The sequence below is a fragment of the Gorilla gorilla genome, chromosome 10, assembly GCF_029281585.2.
Source record: "Gorilla gorilla gorilla isolate KB3781 chromosome 10, NHGRI_mGorGor1-v2.1_pri, whole genome shotgun sequence".
NCBI classification, from domain to species: domain Eukaryota; kingdom Metazoa; phylum Chordata; class Mammalia; order Primates; family Hominidae; genus Gorilla; species Gorilla gorilla.
Genome location: NC_073234.2, coordinates 48009657 through 48024015, shown reverse-complemented (window position 1 = coordinate 48024015; position 14359 = coordinate 48009657). Strand labels below are relative to the sequence as shown.

Sequence of the window (14359 nt, the reverse complement as noted above, 5' to 3'; positions counted from 1 at the left end):
GGATGGTCTCGAACTCCTGACCTCAGGTGATCCGCCCTTCTGGGCCTCCCGAAGTGCTGGGATTACATGTGTGAGCTACCACGCCCGGCCAATAAACTATTTTACCGCGAGCATAGGTGAGCAAACGTGCACAATAGAATATTCGCCCATGAGTAGTCCCCAATTTGCTAAGGAAAAAAAACCATTGGCCCTCGCTTCACCCTTCCTCTTCTCCTTTTCTCACCAGGACAAAATTTCAAATCCAACTTTTATTTATTAAATTAAAAAAAAAAGACTCCACAAAGGGCATGATCCCTTCCATTCCACAATGTTCTCTCCCCAAGCTCCAGCGGCTTTAACCCTTTAACTTGGGGCCTTGAGACAGCAGGGGACAGAAAAGGAGGATCCAACGTTACAGGAAAGGCACGAAGCGGCTTTAAAAGTCACTGGAGGTGGAGATGGGAGCATCCAAAGTCCCAGGGTGGGGGTGCGTGGATGCACCACCAGATCAGCTTGGGGGCCTCTGTCCTCCTAGCTCTTTAAGTTCTTTCTCAGGGCTTCTAGGCACCAGATCTAGCATAGTGCCTTGCACAGAGTAGGCACTCAATACATACTTGATTTATTTGAATCTGATCCTAGAGAAAGCCTTCCCCACCCATTCTTCAGGAGGTGCACCCCCAAACCAATGTCCTCCTGTTAGATGGGCTTCCCCAAAGAGCACATCTAAGATGGCAGCTGCAAGCTCTCCATAACCATGGCAACAGGGGATTAACCTGATAGGGTCATGGTGTCTAAGGGGAGGGGCAGTGGAGGAACCTGCTCTGTGGTCAAGGGAGATGGGGTACATTCCAGTCCTTCTCCCCTCCATAGGACTTGAGGTTTCACAGCTTCTGGCTGGGGCTGGGGATATTAGGGATCCCCCTAATCAAGAGATACCCCATCAACTGTTTAGCAGAGATGTAGCTAACCCAATTTGTAGAGACTTCATTACAAGAGAAACCCTATCAACTGAGATTCTGATGATAGACATTCTATTAACAAGATCTTCTCCACTAACATTTTGTCTATACAGAGATGCATTTGACTAGAATTTCCTTAGCAGAAATGGATCCACTTCCCTCCCCAGCTCACTCTACCTGACCCGTCATCATAACTTACATAAATAGAATTATTACTATTCATTACTACTGGTACATAGGGGTTAAATATACAGGCCTGGGGGCAGCCTCCCTGACCCTGGGGTCACCCCATCTTTGGGATCAGATCCCCACTGGTCTGCCCCCCTCTTGGCACCCTCTGGCCAGGTCACTAACCCCAATACCCCTAACCATGGTCCCTGATGAAGAGGCCACCAGGGGGCAATAAATTATCATTATCATTGTGTTTGTAAAAAGGAAAAAGAGTTCTGCAGAATGGAAAGCAATGGTGTAAGAAGTTGGGAAGACTGAAGCCTGGAGGCTGAGGGACAGCAGGAAATAAGCTTGAGAAGCAGAAAGGGTACATGTCAAGGAGTGAGATGGAGAAATAGTGTTGGGAGCCCAAATAGAAAGTGTGTTGGTGTGGCAGGGCCAGAGTCTAGGAAGCCGGAGTGCAGGTATCAGGCAAAAGGGCAGGGCCTGAGATGAGAGTTTGTGGAAAGCCAGTCTCCTGGTGAAGAGAGAAGGTGAGCTGAGGAGGCATGCAAGGAGATACCCAAGCCCAGAATGGCCAGGAGGGAGACAGAGGGAGAGAGCCCTGAAGGATGGCATGCATGGGGTAAAGAGAGTGATAGGCAAGCAGTGGTCTAGAGAGCCAAGAGAGACTGTCAGGGCAGCCCTGGGGTGGGAGACCTTCCACCCGGCTCAGATCTCCAGCAAGTTGCTCTGCTCAGGGCTGCCTCCAGGGGCTTTCTCTGGGGTTGCTGGTGAGGCAGAAGGTCTGGGCGTCTGACTGGCCTCCTCTTCCCCCGTGCTGCGGCCCTCCCCCAGCTCCTTGGGGCCACTGGGAGGGGGACCCGGGCCTGGTTCTCCGTGGGTGCGCTGGTGTTTGCTCAGGTGGTCGCTTCGGGTAAAGCGCTTGGAGCAGAGCAGGCAGGTGAACTTCTTCTCCCGGGTGTGAGTGCGCACATGACGCTCCAGCTCATCCGAACGAGTGAACCTCTTGCCGCAGAAGAGCCAGTTGCAGACGAAGGGCCTCTCGCCTGTGTGCCAGCGCAAGTGGGCCTTCAGGTGCGAAGCCTTGCCATACACCTTGCCGCAGCCGGGGATGTGGCAGCTGTGGATGGGCTTCTTCCGCAGCCCAGCCGCTGCTGCTCCCAGCCGCTCTAGCTCCTGGCAATTAGGGCAGTCGCAGGAGGAGCGCCCTGCCCCACTGCCCCCATATCCACCACTGCCCCCGGTGCTTGCACCCCGTGGGGGTTTGGCTCCACCACTCCCCTCTAGCTGCCCACTATTTCCCACTGCCTTGGGTTTATAGACATCTTGGGGCAAGACATGCTGGGGCCCTGGTTGCAAGAGGTGGGGAGCTGGGTAGGGGGCTGGATTAAGGGGAGCAAAGTCGGATGGGTAGGTGGGCAGCTGGGGGTTCAGTGGAGGCTGAGCTGGACCTGTGGGCAGTGTCCCTTGCAGCCCATCACCCTGGCCCTGCCCACCACCTAGCCAGTTGCCTCCAGGGTGCATATCCCACCATGGAGTAGGAGTGTTGCCTGGGCCTGGTGAAATGCCTGCATGGATGCCTGCCTTGTACCAGGAGCCATAGGGGTGTGTCATGTCCAGAGAGGTGTAGACACTGGGCAGACAGTCAGAAGAGCTGTGCCCCTTGGGCACTAGTAGCCCAGGGTCCTGGGTGCCCGTGGGCCCAGGGAATGAGTGGGAAAAGGGAGGGTAGTCATTAGCATAGCCTGAGGTGGGTGCTGGAGGACTGCCTGCAGGTGAAAGGAGCCCATTAGTGCTTGTAAAGGGGGCTGGATAAGCATCCCCCATGGTTTTGGAGGCTGAAAGGTCACTGCCCACAGAGTACGGCTTCTTTGTGCCTGCTTTGCCCAGAGTTGTTGAGTCCCGCAGAGGGCTAGAGCCACCAAATTTGCTGCACGCTGCCGTCAGCATGGCCAGGGGACTGGAGCCATAGTGAACTTCCTCCTGTGGAAAGAGGGACGCACTGCTTAGGGAGAGGGGAGGAGAGGTACAAAATGAAGGGCAACACTTTAGGACTGAGACCTAGAGACATCCACAACAGAACAGAGGGGTCAGGGAAGAGTTGAAGAGGGTGGAGAATTACAGGTAAAAGAGGTTAGCCAGTGAGAGCTGGACCTCAGGGCAGACTCTCATGGAGTCGTGGGAAGAAGAACAGAGGCCCAAAACTGCAGCTCAGTATCCCAACCCAGGAGGCAGGAAGCAGAGCTCATTCTGGAGTTGCTAGGGGTGTACTAGGGGCCTCCAAGGAACAGGAGGTTCTTTTTCTTTTTTTTTGAGATGGAGTCTCGCTGTTGTCGCCCAGGTTGGAGTGCAATGGTGTGACCTCGGCTCACTGCAACCTCCGCCTCCCGGGTTCAAGAGATTCCCCTGCCTCAGCCTCCAGAGTAGTTGGGATTACAGGCACCCACCGCCACACCTGGCTAATTTTTTTGTATTTTTAGTAGAAACAGGGTTTTGCCATGTTGACCAGACTGGTCTCAAACTCCTGACCTCAGGTGATCCACCCACCTCGGCCTCCCAAAGTGCTGGAATTACAGGCATGAGCCACTGCGCCCGGCCTTTTCTTTTTATTTAAAAAAAAAAAAAAAATTATTTTTTGAGACAAAGTCTTGTTCTGTCACCCAGGCTGGAATGCAGTGGCCCAATCTCGGCTCACTGCAAACTTTGCCTCCCAGGTTCAAGCAATTCTCCTGCCTCAGCCTCCCACATAGCTGGGATTACAGCCGCACGCCACCACATTGAGCTATTTTGTATTTTTAGTACAGACGCGGTTTCACCATGTTGGCCAGGCTGGTCTTGAACTGATGACCTCAAGTGACCCAAAACTCCTGACCTCAACCTCCCAAAGTGTTGAGATTACAGGTGTGAGCCACCGCACCCAGCCAAAAAAATATTTTTAGAGACAGGGTCTCACTCTGTCTCCCAAGCTAGATGGAGTGCAGTAGCACCATCACAGCTCACTGTAGCCTCAAACTTCTTTCTGGGCTCCAAGCGATCCTCCACCCTCAGCCTCCAGAGTAGTTAGGACTACAGGCACACGCCAGGGGCTCTTTTTAAATGGCTGTGAGAGAACTGGGGATAGAGACAGCAGCTAGGTGAAGTGAGAACTGGGGATCCTGACCCTTGGAAGTAGGTTTGGAGCAGACCGAGGCCATGGGCAGGGCCTTGGAGAGGAAAGATGAGGCTCAAAGTGCAGTGTAGGGAGAAGGTCAAAGTATTAGGGGACTATATTTGCTCCCATGACAGATTTTCCCAGCTTCATCCCATACCCCATATTCCATTTCCTGTCGCTGCTTCAGCTCCTGACTAAGGCAGTGGTCTTGTCTCCCTGAGGTCCAATCCTCATGTCCCTGCTAAGGAATCTCTTGGCAGAGACTCCGGCTGGAGAGCAAGAGGAAGTGATGGTGGAGACACTGGGACATTGAGAGGGAACAGGGCTGCCGCCAAGCCTGAACTGTGGCTGAGACAAGAATGCCTTTCAAGCAGGCAGTGAGCACCTCCTGCTTTGTGGTGCCAGCTGGTACCCCTTTGAGAGGGCTGTAAGAGCCCAAAGTCGTCATGCCCTTCCAAGGCAAGGAATGGGGTAACTAAGATACTTGCCCACAGCCACACTGCTTCATGCCTCAGTGTCCCCTAACATGTAGTCCTTCTAGCACTGTGAATGAAGGAAGACATGGATGTAGTGTATGGGAGTCTTTTAGAAATGCAAGGGTATCTTCTAGCCAGGCGCGGTGGCTCATGCCTGTAATCCCAGCACTTTGGGAAGCTAAGGTGGGTGGATCACTAGATCAGGAGTTCAAAACCAGCCTGGCCAAGATGGTGAAACCCCATCTCTACTAAAAATATAAAAAAATTATCTGGGTGTGGTGGCGGGCGCCTGTAATCCCAGCTATTCGGGAGGCTGAGGCAGAGAATTGCTTGAACCTGGGAAGTGGAGGTTGCAGTGAGCCAAGATGGTGCCACTGCACTCCAGCCTAGGCTACAGAGCAAGACTCCATCTCAAAAAAAAAAAAAAAAAAGAAATGCAAAGGTATCTTCTTAATGCCCACCATGCTGCTGCTACCAGGCCAAACCACTCTCAAGATCTTCACCTCTCAGGAACCCATGGTTCCTGATGGTGCCTCTCCCTGGGTGAGGCATCCAAGGAGGAAATGCCCTACAGCATCCCTGGCTGGCATAGATGGTCATTCATTGCTGGGAATCCCACCAAAAAAGATGCCCTCAAAATCTACCCCTATACAGTTATATGGGTATGAAAGGGCTAGAAGAACAATTTTGAGGATTGGGTTCTTCATAAACTCATATGGGCCTGATCCTTTCCCAGTAAGGCTGAGAAAAGAACTCAAGAATCCAGAGTTCTCACACCTGTCTGGTAGCTCTTAGCATGTAGTATGTGTACGATGCCAATCCAAGAGGTGGGCCTGGGGCCCTGGGGTTGCCATGCGGCATGTGTGCAGTCCCCACTCCTGCGCTGCACCCCAAGTGCAAACCTGCTGCTCTTCCTGCACAGTTGCCTCTCTCTAAGGTCCCGTTGACTCCCAAACTGAGCCACCAAAAGTTTTCTCCAGTCTAACCACAGTGAACACTCACGGTTCCCCCAGTCAGGGTTTCCCGGGAACCCCTGATCTTCCAAGCAGCGGGTGAGCTATGGCAGGGTAGCTGATGGGGAGGAGTCAAATCCTAGCAGAAAGAAGAGGTAGAAACATGGAGTTCAAAGCAGAGAGGCAGATATCCAGAGATATGGGGCACAAAGGACCTGCGTAGGGTAAGGGATTGACAAAAAAGACCCATAGCAATGGGGGAAGGAGGACCTGAGAGGAAAAATTGGCATTGAATAGCAGAAATAGCTATAATTCCAGCACTTTGGGAGGCCAAGTGGGGGAGGGTTGCTTGAGGCCAGGAGTTTGAGACCAGCCTGGGCAACATAGTGAGACCCCATTTCTATAACAGATTCTAAAATTAGCTGGGCTTGGTGGTGCATGCCTGTAGTCCTAGCTCCTCAGGAGGCTGAGATGGGAAGATCACTTGAGCTCAGTAGTTAGAGGCTGCAGTGAGCTATGATTGTGCCACTGCACTCCAGCCTGGGCAACACAGCAAGACCCTATCTCAAAAACAACAGCAACAACAAAAAAGAGGCAGAAATAGGCAGGGACCTAAAAGACCAGAAAGGTAAAAAGACACAAACTAAGAAGGAGAGATGATGGAAAAGAGACTGGGCTAGAAAAGCAAAGGAAAGCAGAGAAGAAAAGAAAGGAGTGGAAAAAAGAAAAGGGGGAGGAGGAGGAAGAAGGCGGCCTTCCTACCTAAGAGAAAACCACCATGGTGCTGGGCCCCAGAAAACCCCCAGACCAGGCCACTCCTCCCTTCTTCTCCCCCCTGACCGCCCCCTCTCCCTCTGCCCAGCCCGGCTCCGATGGTTTCCCTGCGGTCGGTTTATTTTTAAAAACGCCGACGCCGTCCCCCGCCCGGCCCTCACACTGCGGCCACAGGGGCCTCAGCCAAGCCCAGGGACCCCACCCAGCTGTGGGGAGGGAAGGAGGGGTGAAAGAAGGCAGCCAGCCCCAGGCCAACAGGAGACCCCAGCCCTGGGGAGTGGAGGCCCAGAGGGCCCTCGAGGGCAGGGAAGGGGGAGCGAGGAACCAGACCCACTCAGAATGCTCTGGGGGCTACAGGCTGAGCACGTGGCTGTTTCACCACAGCCTCAGTTTCCTTCTCTTGCTGATTGTTCTCTCCTGAGAACTTGGGGAAAGAGCACTGGTTAAGAGTTCTAAACATGTGTCCCCATACCTGATCAAATGTGTTCCCTTTCCAGGGCCCAGCAGTCCCACCTTCGAATTGTTCCCTCCCGATCTCCACCCCACCACCCTTAAAACAAGACAAACAGAATTAAAGTATTGAAGTGGGAGTGTTTGGAAAAAGAACAAGATAGGAGCTGTCCCAACTCTCCCACCCAGATGTGGAGCAGGGGAGGGGGATCCCCTCCTCCCAGGGAGCTTGTGGTGCAGTGCCCAGCCTGGCCTCCCAGTGGAAGTGCTCACTAGACATCTCAGGGCTGACTGGCCTTAGGTTTGGAGCAGTCAAGGTCCCATTTTCCAGTTCTCAACTTTCTCAGTCTTCTCCCAAGTTTCTTTGTTCTCCCAGCTTCCCAATTCTCCTTTCCCACCTAGGCCCCCAACAATTTCTTCCCCTTCCCTGTTCCCCTGAATCTCACTTGGCCGAGGTGAGCCCCGCATCAAGCAGCAGCTGCTTCCCTCTCTGAACCCCACGTTCTTCCCACTGCCAGAGAGCCCACCCATACAAGGCAGAGGGCTTCCTGGGGAGGTGGGGAGGAAGTTGAGGGCCCAGGTACTCAAAAACTAGGTGCAAGTGGTCGAGGGACAGGAGGGACTGGTGTGCCTTCGTGTTGCAGGCATCTCCAGCTCACAGGAGTGAGGGGACATGAAAGTCTAGCTTCCACAACACTCTCCTTTCGCCATGCACTATCCCAATCCCATGTCTTTCCAGCAGGCCTCTGGGCCAGTCCCTCCCAAGCCACCAGCGCCACGTTGGCAACACTGGCATGATGCCCACGCCCACTGACACTGTCCCTGCCCTGGGTGGACCCAGGATTTCCATGCATCTTATTCCTCAAGACCACAGTGTTTCAATGATGGCTCAAAATAGAGTCTGTTGGGGAGGTGGCAGGACGACAGTCTGCTCCCATTGCAGCTACGGGTAGACCCCTGGCTGGATACAGAGTGTGACAAGGGACGTGGTGTCCATCTAGTTGGCTTGCATGCTATTCCCCCAAACTCAGCCACAAACTCACTATCTCACAGCCTTGTGCACACACCATTTATCACTTGGACTCACAGCACTCAGATGGCCCAACTTACACACACACACACACACACACATATACACACACATACACACTCTCAGGGCCCGTGGCACCCTCGACTGCACCCTAACGATTACACGCAGGCCAATGAACACAGGTGTTAAAAGACTCCTGCCCCATCTCACAAACACACACCTCTCCCACAGGTTGAGTGAGTTGGCTTCCTGTTTGGCCCAGCACCCCTGGGCCTGAGCTAGGGCACTGGGAAGAGAGATGTGGGACCCAAGAATAGGGAAGAGTCAAGGCTACTGAAGGGGACTGACTTCCAGGGAGGGCCCTCTGGCCCTAAATTCCTGCAGAGAGACCCAGAAAGCAGGACAGAGATGGTGACAGAGGAACAGTGTCAGAGACCCAGAAGCAGGGAGGAATCTGGCCCTGAGTGGCTGTGAGCCCTGCCTTCCCAACTCTGTGCCTTGGGTCCCCCAGAAGCCAGAGTAGAGTCAGAAATTTCTCAAGACCCCAAACCCTGACCCCAGTGGTACCCCAATTCCCTTTGTCCCCAGCGCCAGAGGCAAGGGATGCTGGGGTCCCAGCCCGGAGGGGAAGTGGCCCAGTCCGCCCTGGAGCCTCCCACTCCCAAAATAGAGCTGAGTTTGTCTTTGGCTGAAAGCTAAATATTTGTAAGCCGGGCAAGCGGCCTCAGACCCCGTCCCTCCTCCTTGGTTCCCTCACAGGCCTGGGCTCAGTTCCCCTGGTCAGCTCCCCCACAGGCACAGGCTGGCCTCCTCCTTTCTCTCATAGCCTACCTCCTCTCCTCCACACACCAGCTCACAGGCCCAGCCCCCTCCCCACAAAACCAGGCAAGATCCTGCCTGGGCTACGAGTCCCAGGAGACAGGACCCCTAAAGAGCTATACCCAGTTGCTGCTCTGTGCCCACTCAGCCAGTCCTCTCTGCCTTCTAGCTCTTCTGCCAGCTTATGTATTTCCCACCCCTCTCTCCTCACTCCCCCTCGCCCCCCTCCCCCCTCCCCCCTCCCCCTCCCCCTCCCCCTCCTTTCTCCATCGCTTTTCCACTCCTCACAGTCAGTGTGCTTAGCTGACCTTAGGTAGGGGTCCATGCCTTCTGACCTAATCCCCTCTCACCCTCTTTCCACTGCCCTCTGACCCCTGGCCCTATTCTTCCCTCCCTTTTCTCCTGCCCTCTGCTTCCCCTTTCTTGGACCCCACTCCTCTCTCCTCATCAGAAGGACCCCTGGAATTGACAAGCACCACAGCTACTATCTATGTGAGTTGGAGGAGGTGGGTGGACAAGGACTAGGACCATTAAGGTTGTGGCTGGTTTCCTGGGGGGAAGAGGGGACAGTTACCTCAAGCAGGGAGGACGCCATCCTGAGGCTGGGGAACGGATCCCAAGGAGCCAGGCAGATGGAGAGAGCTGAGCCGGGGGGGTGGGGGGGGGGAGAGAGAGAAAAGGGAGAGGGAGGGAGAATGGGAGAATGGGAGAGAAGAGATCTAAAGTTAGAAGGGACCAGGGTGGGGGGTGGGGGGTGGGGGGCTGCTCTCTGTCTGTAGGGATCCACCCTCTAATTACAGCTTTCCCAGCGGAGAAGGCTCCAGATCCAATGAGGAGGGCGAGAGAGGGAGGCAGAGGGTCCAAATTTCCTGCTCCATTTGCTGAGCTCCCCAAAGAAGGGATCAGGGAGGGAGAGGAGAAAAAGGGGCGCCCATGGAAGGGGTGGGAAGCAGGAAGAGGGGAGAGCAGCATGGGCAAGTTGTCAGGGCTTCCTCGGGGGGCTGCTGAGGGGAGAGGTTAAAGGGATGGCAGACCCCGGTGTCCTACACGCGGCAGCAGTCCCATAGGCATCTGTGGGCACCCCTCCCAGAGCTCCCCAGTGTCATGTACCTGGGGGAACCTGGGGCTGGCTGTCCCGAGTCTCTCCTCTCTGGAGGTCTGGCAGGGAGAGTGCAGGCAACGGGTGGCCTGAGGGTGCTGGGAGGGATCCGCTCTCTCCCAGGCCAGCTCCACTCCTGTTCCACTCAGGCTCCGGTCCTACAGTCCTACTCTGACTCCAGAGTCCTTGCTGCTGCTCGGCGGCTGCTGCTTCTGCTACTGCTGCTGCCTAGGCTGCTGCCGCCCGCCGCTGCTGAGGGAAGGAACAGGAGGGAAAAGGAACAAACCCCAAACCACTAATTAGAGATCCAGGGGGGGGATGGGGGGTTGGGGACGACACTCACACAGAGAGACTGGAACGCACTGACATACACACTCATGGCCAAACACAGGGGTGATGCATGCACACGTACACACAGTACCACTCACACGGGTACAGCCACTATCATGAATGAACACAGACGGACACACACAAATGCACACAGTGACGCACTGGAGGCACACGCACCACACCCGCCCCAGCTGACCATGGAGAGGCTTGCTTCCCCAGTCACCCACCTGCCTCTAGATCAGGAGAGCAGTGTGTACATGCCCCTGTGTGTGTGTACATGCCCGTGTGTGTGTGTGTGTATGTTGTGTGAAGAGGCACGGAAGGTTCTGAGGTGGAGGTTTCTGCTGCCTAAACTTTTAGTGTCACTGAGGTTGGTTCCAGAGCAAGGCCTGGAGGAAGGGTTGAAGAGTTGGGGAAGGCTTGGTATTGGCTTGGGGGTCCCTCAGTCTTCCTCCCAGTGCCTCAGTTGCACTGTTTGGAGGTGATACCTAGGCCTACCTCACTTTGTGGGGCAGAACCTGGATCTTCTGATGAAGAGAAAATTTAAGACAAGCAGGAGTGAGGGTGGCGGTAGAAGGTCATTGGGTCAACTCATTCATGCCGACACCTAACCTCTTTGGATTATTTCCCCCAAAAAGAAATGCCCTAACCTCCATATTCCTTGTCAGTTACCATCCCTGGGTAACCAAGTTACCATCTCTTAGAGACCATGGGTTTAATCTCCATCCTTTGGTGGACAGTTCTCCAGAGTGATCTGACTTTCCTGGGAACTCCTGGTTCCCTTTCTCATTGCCATGCATCAATTCCCTCTTCCACAGAAAGAACTGAAGTTAGAACTTAATAAGGACTTCCCAACAAAATAGGAAGTAAGAGAAGGAAGGTCAGCCAGGTTAGGAGGGAAACCCAAAAAGTCTATTACCTGAAACCTGGGCCATGGGCCCTGAGGTGTTTATGGGAGAGAGGACTGGGCAGCTAAGTGGTGGAACCGGCGGCTCTCCCACAGGGGGGCTTAGCCCGCTGGGGTTGTTTTACAGGTTATTCCTTAACACACACCTCTCCCCCTCCCAGCTCTCCCTGTCGGGAATAAAGCCCCGTCCTTTCCACTCTCCTCACTCTGCAACACCATCCCCTCACTTTCTCGGAGTGCCCAATTCCTTGCTCCTTTTGCTCTCCCAGATCTCCAAAGAAAAAGCTGGGAGGTGGCAGGAGCAGATGGAGGTCCACAAAGGGTTGCACAACAGTTTCGCCAGCAGGCAGGCACCAATTTCAGGGTAAGGCCCAGGAGTTCTGGATTCTAGCCCCAAGATTTGATTTACCCCAAGGAACTCTGGGAACCCAAGGTTTAGGGGAAGGGTTTGGGAACCAGGTGGCTGACAGACAAAGAGAAAGCAGCAAAAGAAGAAACAGAGCAAATGAAAGAGTCCAAGACAATCAGAAGAGATATCACCAGGTATAAGAGAGAGGAAACAGGAAAACAGAAGACCAGATGTGTGGCTTTAAACAACAACAACAACAACAACAAAAAAAACAAAGCAGGAAAGAAACTAAAAAGATAAAGAAACAGGCCCAGAGGAACAAAGATGGGGAGACAATGGCTTGGGAAGGACAGAGAAAATAGCCTGAGGCATAGCCAGGTCCAGAGGAGGAGGAGGAGGAGGAGGAGGGTTGTGTTGCCAGGCAGGTGGGGGGGCGGGGAAGGAGTATAAATAGCACATAATTGTGTCCGCTGATTACACGGGCCACCCCACCCGTCTGCCTGAGAGGAAGTGCCCGTGGTGGGGTGTCCCTGTGACCTCGCGGTCTCCCCCTTTGGGGGGGGAGTCTGAGACTGAGGTGCCAGATGGATTTCCGGGGCCCCCGAACTCAGAAGGTGAGAAAGAGAAGCTTTAGGGAAATTCCTGTATCACCAGCAGAAAAGCCCCACCCAGTTAGATCAGGCAGGAAACTGAGGCAGAGGAGGAGAAAGTCTAGATTCTAAAGAAGAGATAGCAGGTGAGGAGGGGGTTGGGACTCAGATTAGATGAGAGAAGAAAGGAAGAAACTGAAGGGGAAAAGGAGGAAGGATGGAAAGATAAATGGACAGACAGGGCTGGGGAGAGGAGTTGGAAGGAAGGGTCACCTTCTCACTCCCCGTGTGGGCTTTAATCCCTAACCCTACCCGGGAAGGGGCAGACGTATTCAAACCCTACTATTCTCTATTCAAACCCTACTATTCTCGGAGAAATAAAAAGGAGGAGCAGAGTCCCAGGAAGATGTGAGCCAGTGCCCCGATGTGTCAACATAGGACACCCTCCGGACACAGAGCCTCTTCCCCACCAGAGATCAGCGCCAAAGATAGGCAGAGGGGCTGCCTGAATCCCCCAGCTGCTGCCCTCAGGACCCCCTGGGTTCTGACTTCTCCATGTCCTTTTTAAAAATAGCCCTGCAGCCCAGCTGAGGCTCTGGTGTTCCTGGGTCCAGCTCCCCAGTCTCCTTCCCAGTGCCCTGAGGGGCTGGGGGCAGCAATTGGAAGCCCTAACCAAGGACCTACCTCCACCCTCTCAGGCCTCCCTCAGCCCAGCCTCCCAGGGGGTGGGGCAGCCCAGGCAGAGGCGCCATGTGGCAGGGGCGGGTAGAGGCTGCGGCTCTGGTCCTTCCAGTATAAACCCCCTAGGCATCTGGTTTCTATCCACCACCCCCCACCACCCTGGGGGCCCCTCAGCCTCCGCCCATGGCCACCCAGACGCTGAGCTCCAAGGGATGGATGCCCCAGACGGAAGGGGTGGGATGATGCCTTTCTGATACCCCAATGCCAGGACTGGGCTGAACCACAGGAACCATTCCCTTCCCACCCTCCCCTAGGAGAATCAGGGTGGGCTTTGTAGGTTAGAGGGGGTTGAATCTGGCACCTGCCTCAGTTCTCCAAATGATTTTGGATCTTTTTGGAAAGATCAGTGGGGTGAAAACAGAATGAAAACTGGGGAGAGTGGGGCCGGGTGCGGTGGCTCACGCCGGTAATCCCAGCGCTTTGGGAGGCCAAGGTGGGTGGATCACCTGAGGTCAGGAGTTTGAGACAGCCTGGCCAATATGGTGAAACCCCGTTTCTACTAAAAATACAAAAATTAGCTGAGTGTGGTGATGGGTGCCTGTAATCCCAGCTACTTGGGAGGCTGAGGCAGTAGAATCACTTGAACCCAGGAGGTGGAGATTGCAGTGAGCTGAGATCACGCCATTGCACTCCAGCCTGGGCAACAAGAACAAAACTCTGTCTCAAAAAGAAAGAAAGAAAAAAAAAACTGGGGAGAGTGGGAGACCTGTACCCCCTATTCCCAAGGGATGCTACTTCCGTCGTCCACACCATCACCCTCTACCACCTTTCTAGGCTGGGCTGTCTCTAAGAGCCTCATCCAAAGGGACTCCCAACTCTTCATTGTTGCTGTTTTAGAAGGTTTGACTACCCTAGGGAGAATCACCAGAGAATAGTGAGCAGAGCCCCTGAAATAGAGACTGACACATGCCCTAATACATACCTGATGAGGGACACATTCAGATCTGCATACTTGCACACACACAAGGTGACACATAATTCATACACATTTGTACTGTGCAGGCATCCATATTGACACACACTGATATATACATATACAGATAATGCTTACCCCAAGACACCCTAACCCCCAATCATAAAAATGCACACACCGGTATATATATACATGCATACAGACTCACAGCCACCTAGAATACTCCCCACATGGACTCACAGACTCCCATCAACACACGTATCTACACATGTGGCAAATGTCACATACATATACCCAGGGCTACCATTACAACTTTACAGCCCTGGAGATCTCTGTGGTCTCCTAAAGGGCATTTGGGAACCCCTCTCCCTATAAGGATCTGGGGATAAGGGTGATATGGAGGCCACTGCCAGTCCTGCAAATTGCTGCCTCCAACTCCTACTAGTATAAGAAGTTCCAGTGTACCTTTAGGTACTTTTGATTCAATACTCCACACACACACCAGAGTTCAGAGACCCAGATGGCCCCAGCGAACTCCCTGGCCCTGGGGAACCCCAGCATCCCTACCCCCACCCAGGCCCCCGCTGCTCTGCGGCCCTGCTGACTCATCTCTCCCTCTGTGGAGCTCCCCAACCACAGGGGCCTGGAAGAGAAGCTTGGAAAGT

At 54.0% G+C, this 14359-nt stretch overlaps 1 protein-coding gene across 1 annotated transcript; it reads right to left on the bottom strand.

The window, feature by feature from the left end:
• Positions 1-233: 233 nt before the first annotated feature.
• SP7 (Sp7 transcription factor) lies at positions 234-3095 on the bottom strand. The gene has a single exon (XM_004053224.5). It carries the CDS (start codon positions 3060-3062, stop codon positions 1821-1823), a length of 1242 nt encoding a protein of 413 aa, XP_004053272.2. The 5' UTR covers positions 3063-3095; the 3' UTR covers positions 234-1820.
• Positions 3096-14359: the final 11264 nt, after the last annotated feature.

Coding starts and splice junctions, on each gene's coding strand:
- SP7 (XM_004053224.5), bottom strand. CDS start 3,062: ATGCTGACGGCAGCGTGCAGCAAATTTGGTGGCTCTAGCCCTCTGCGG.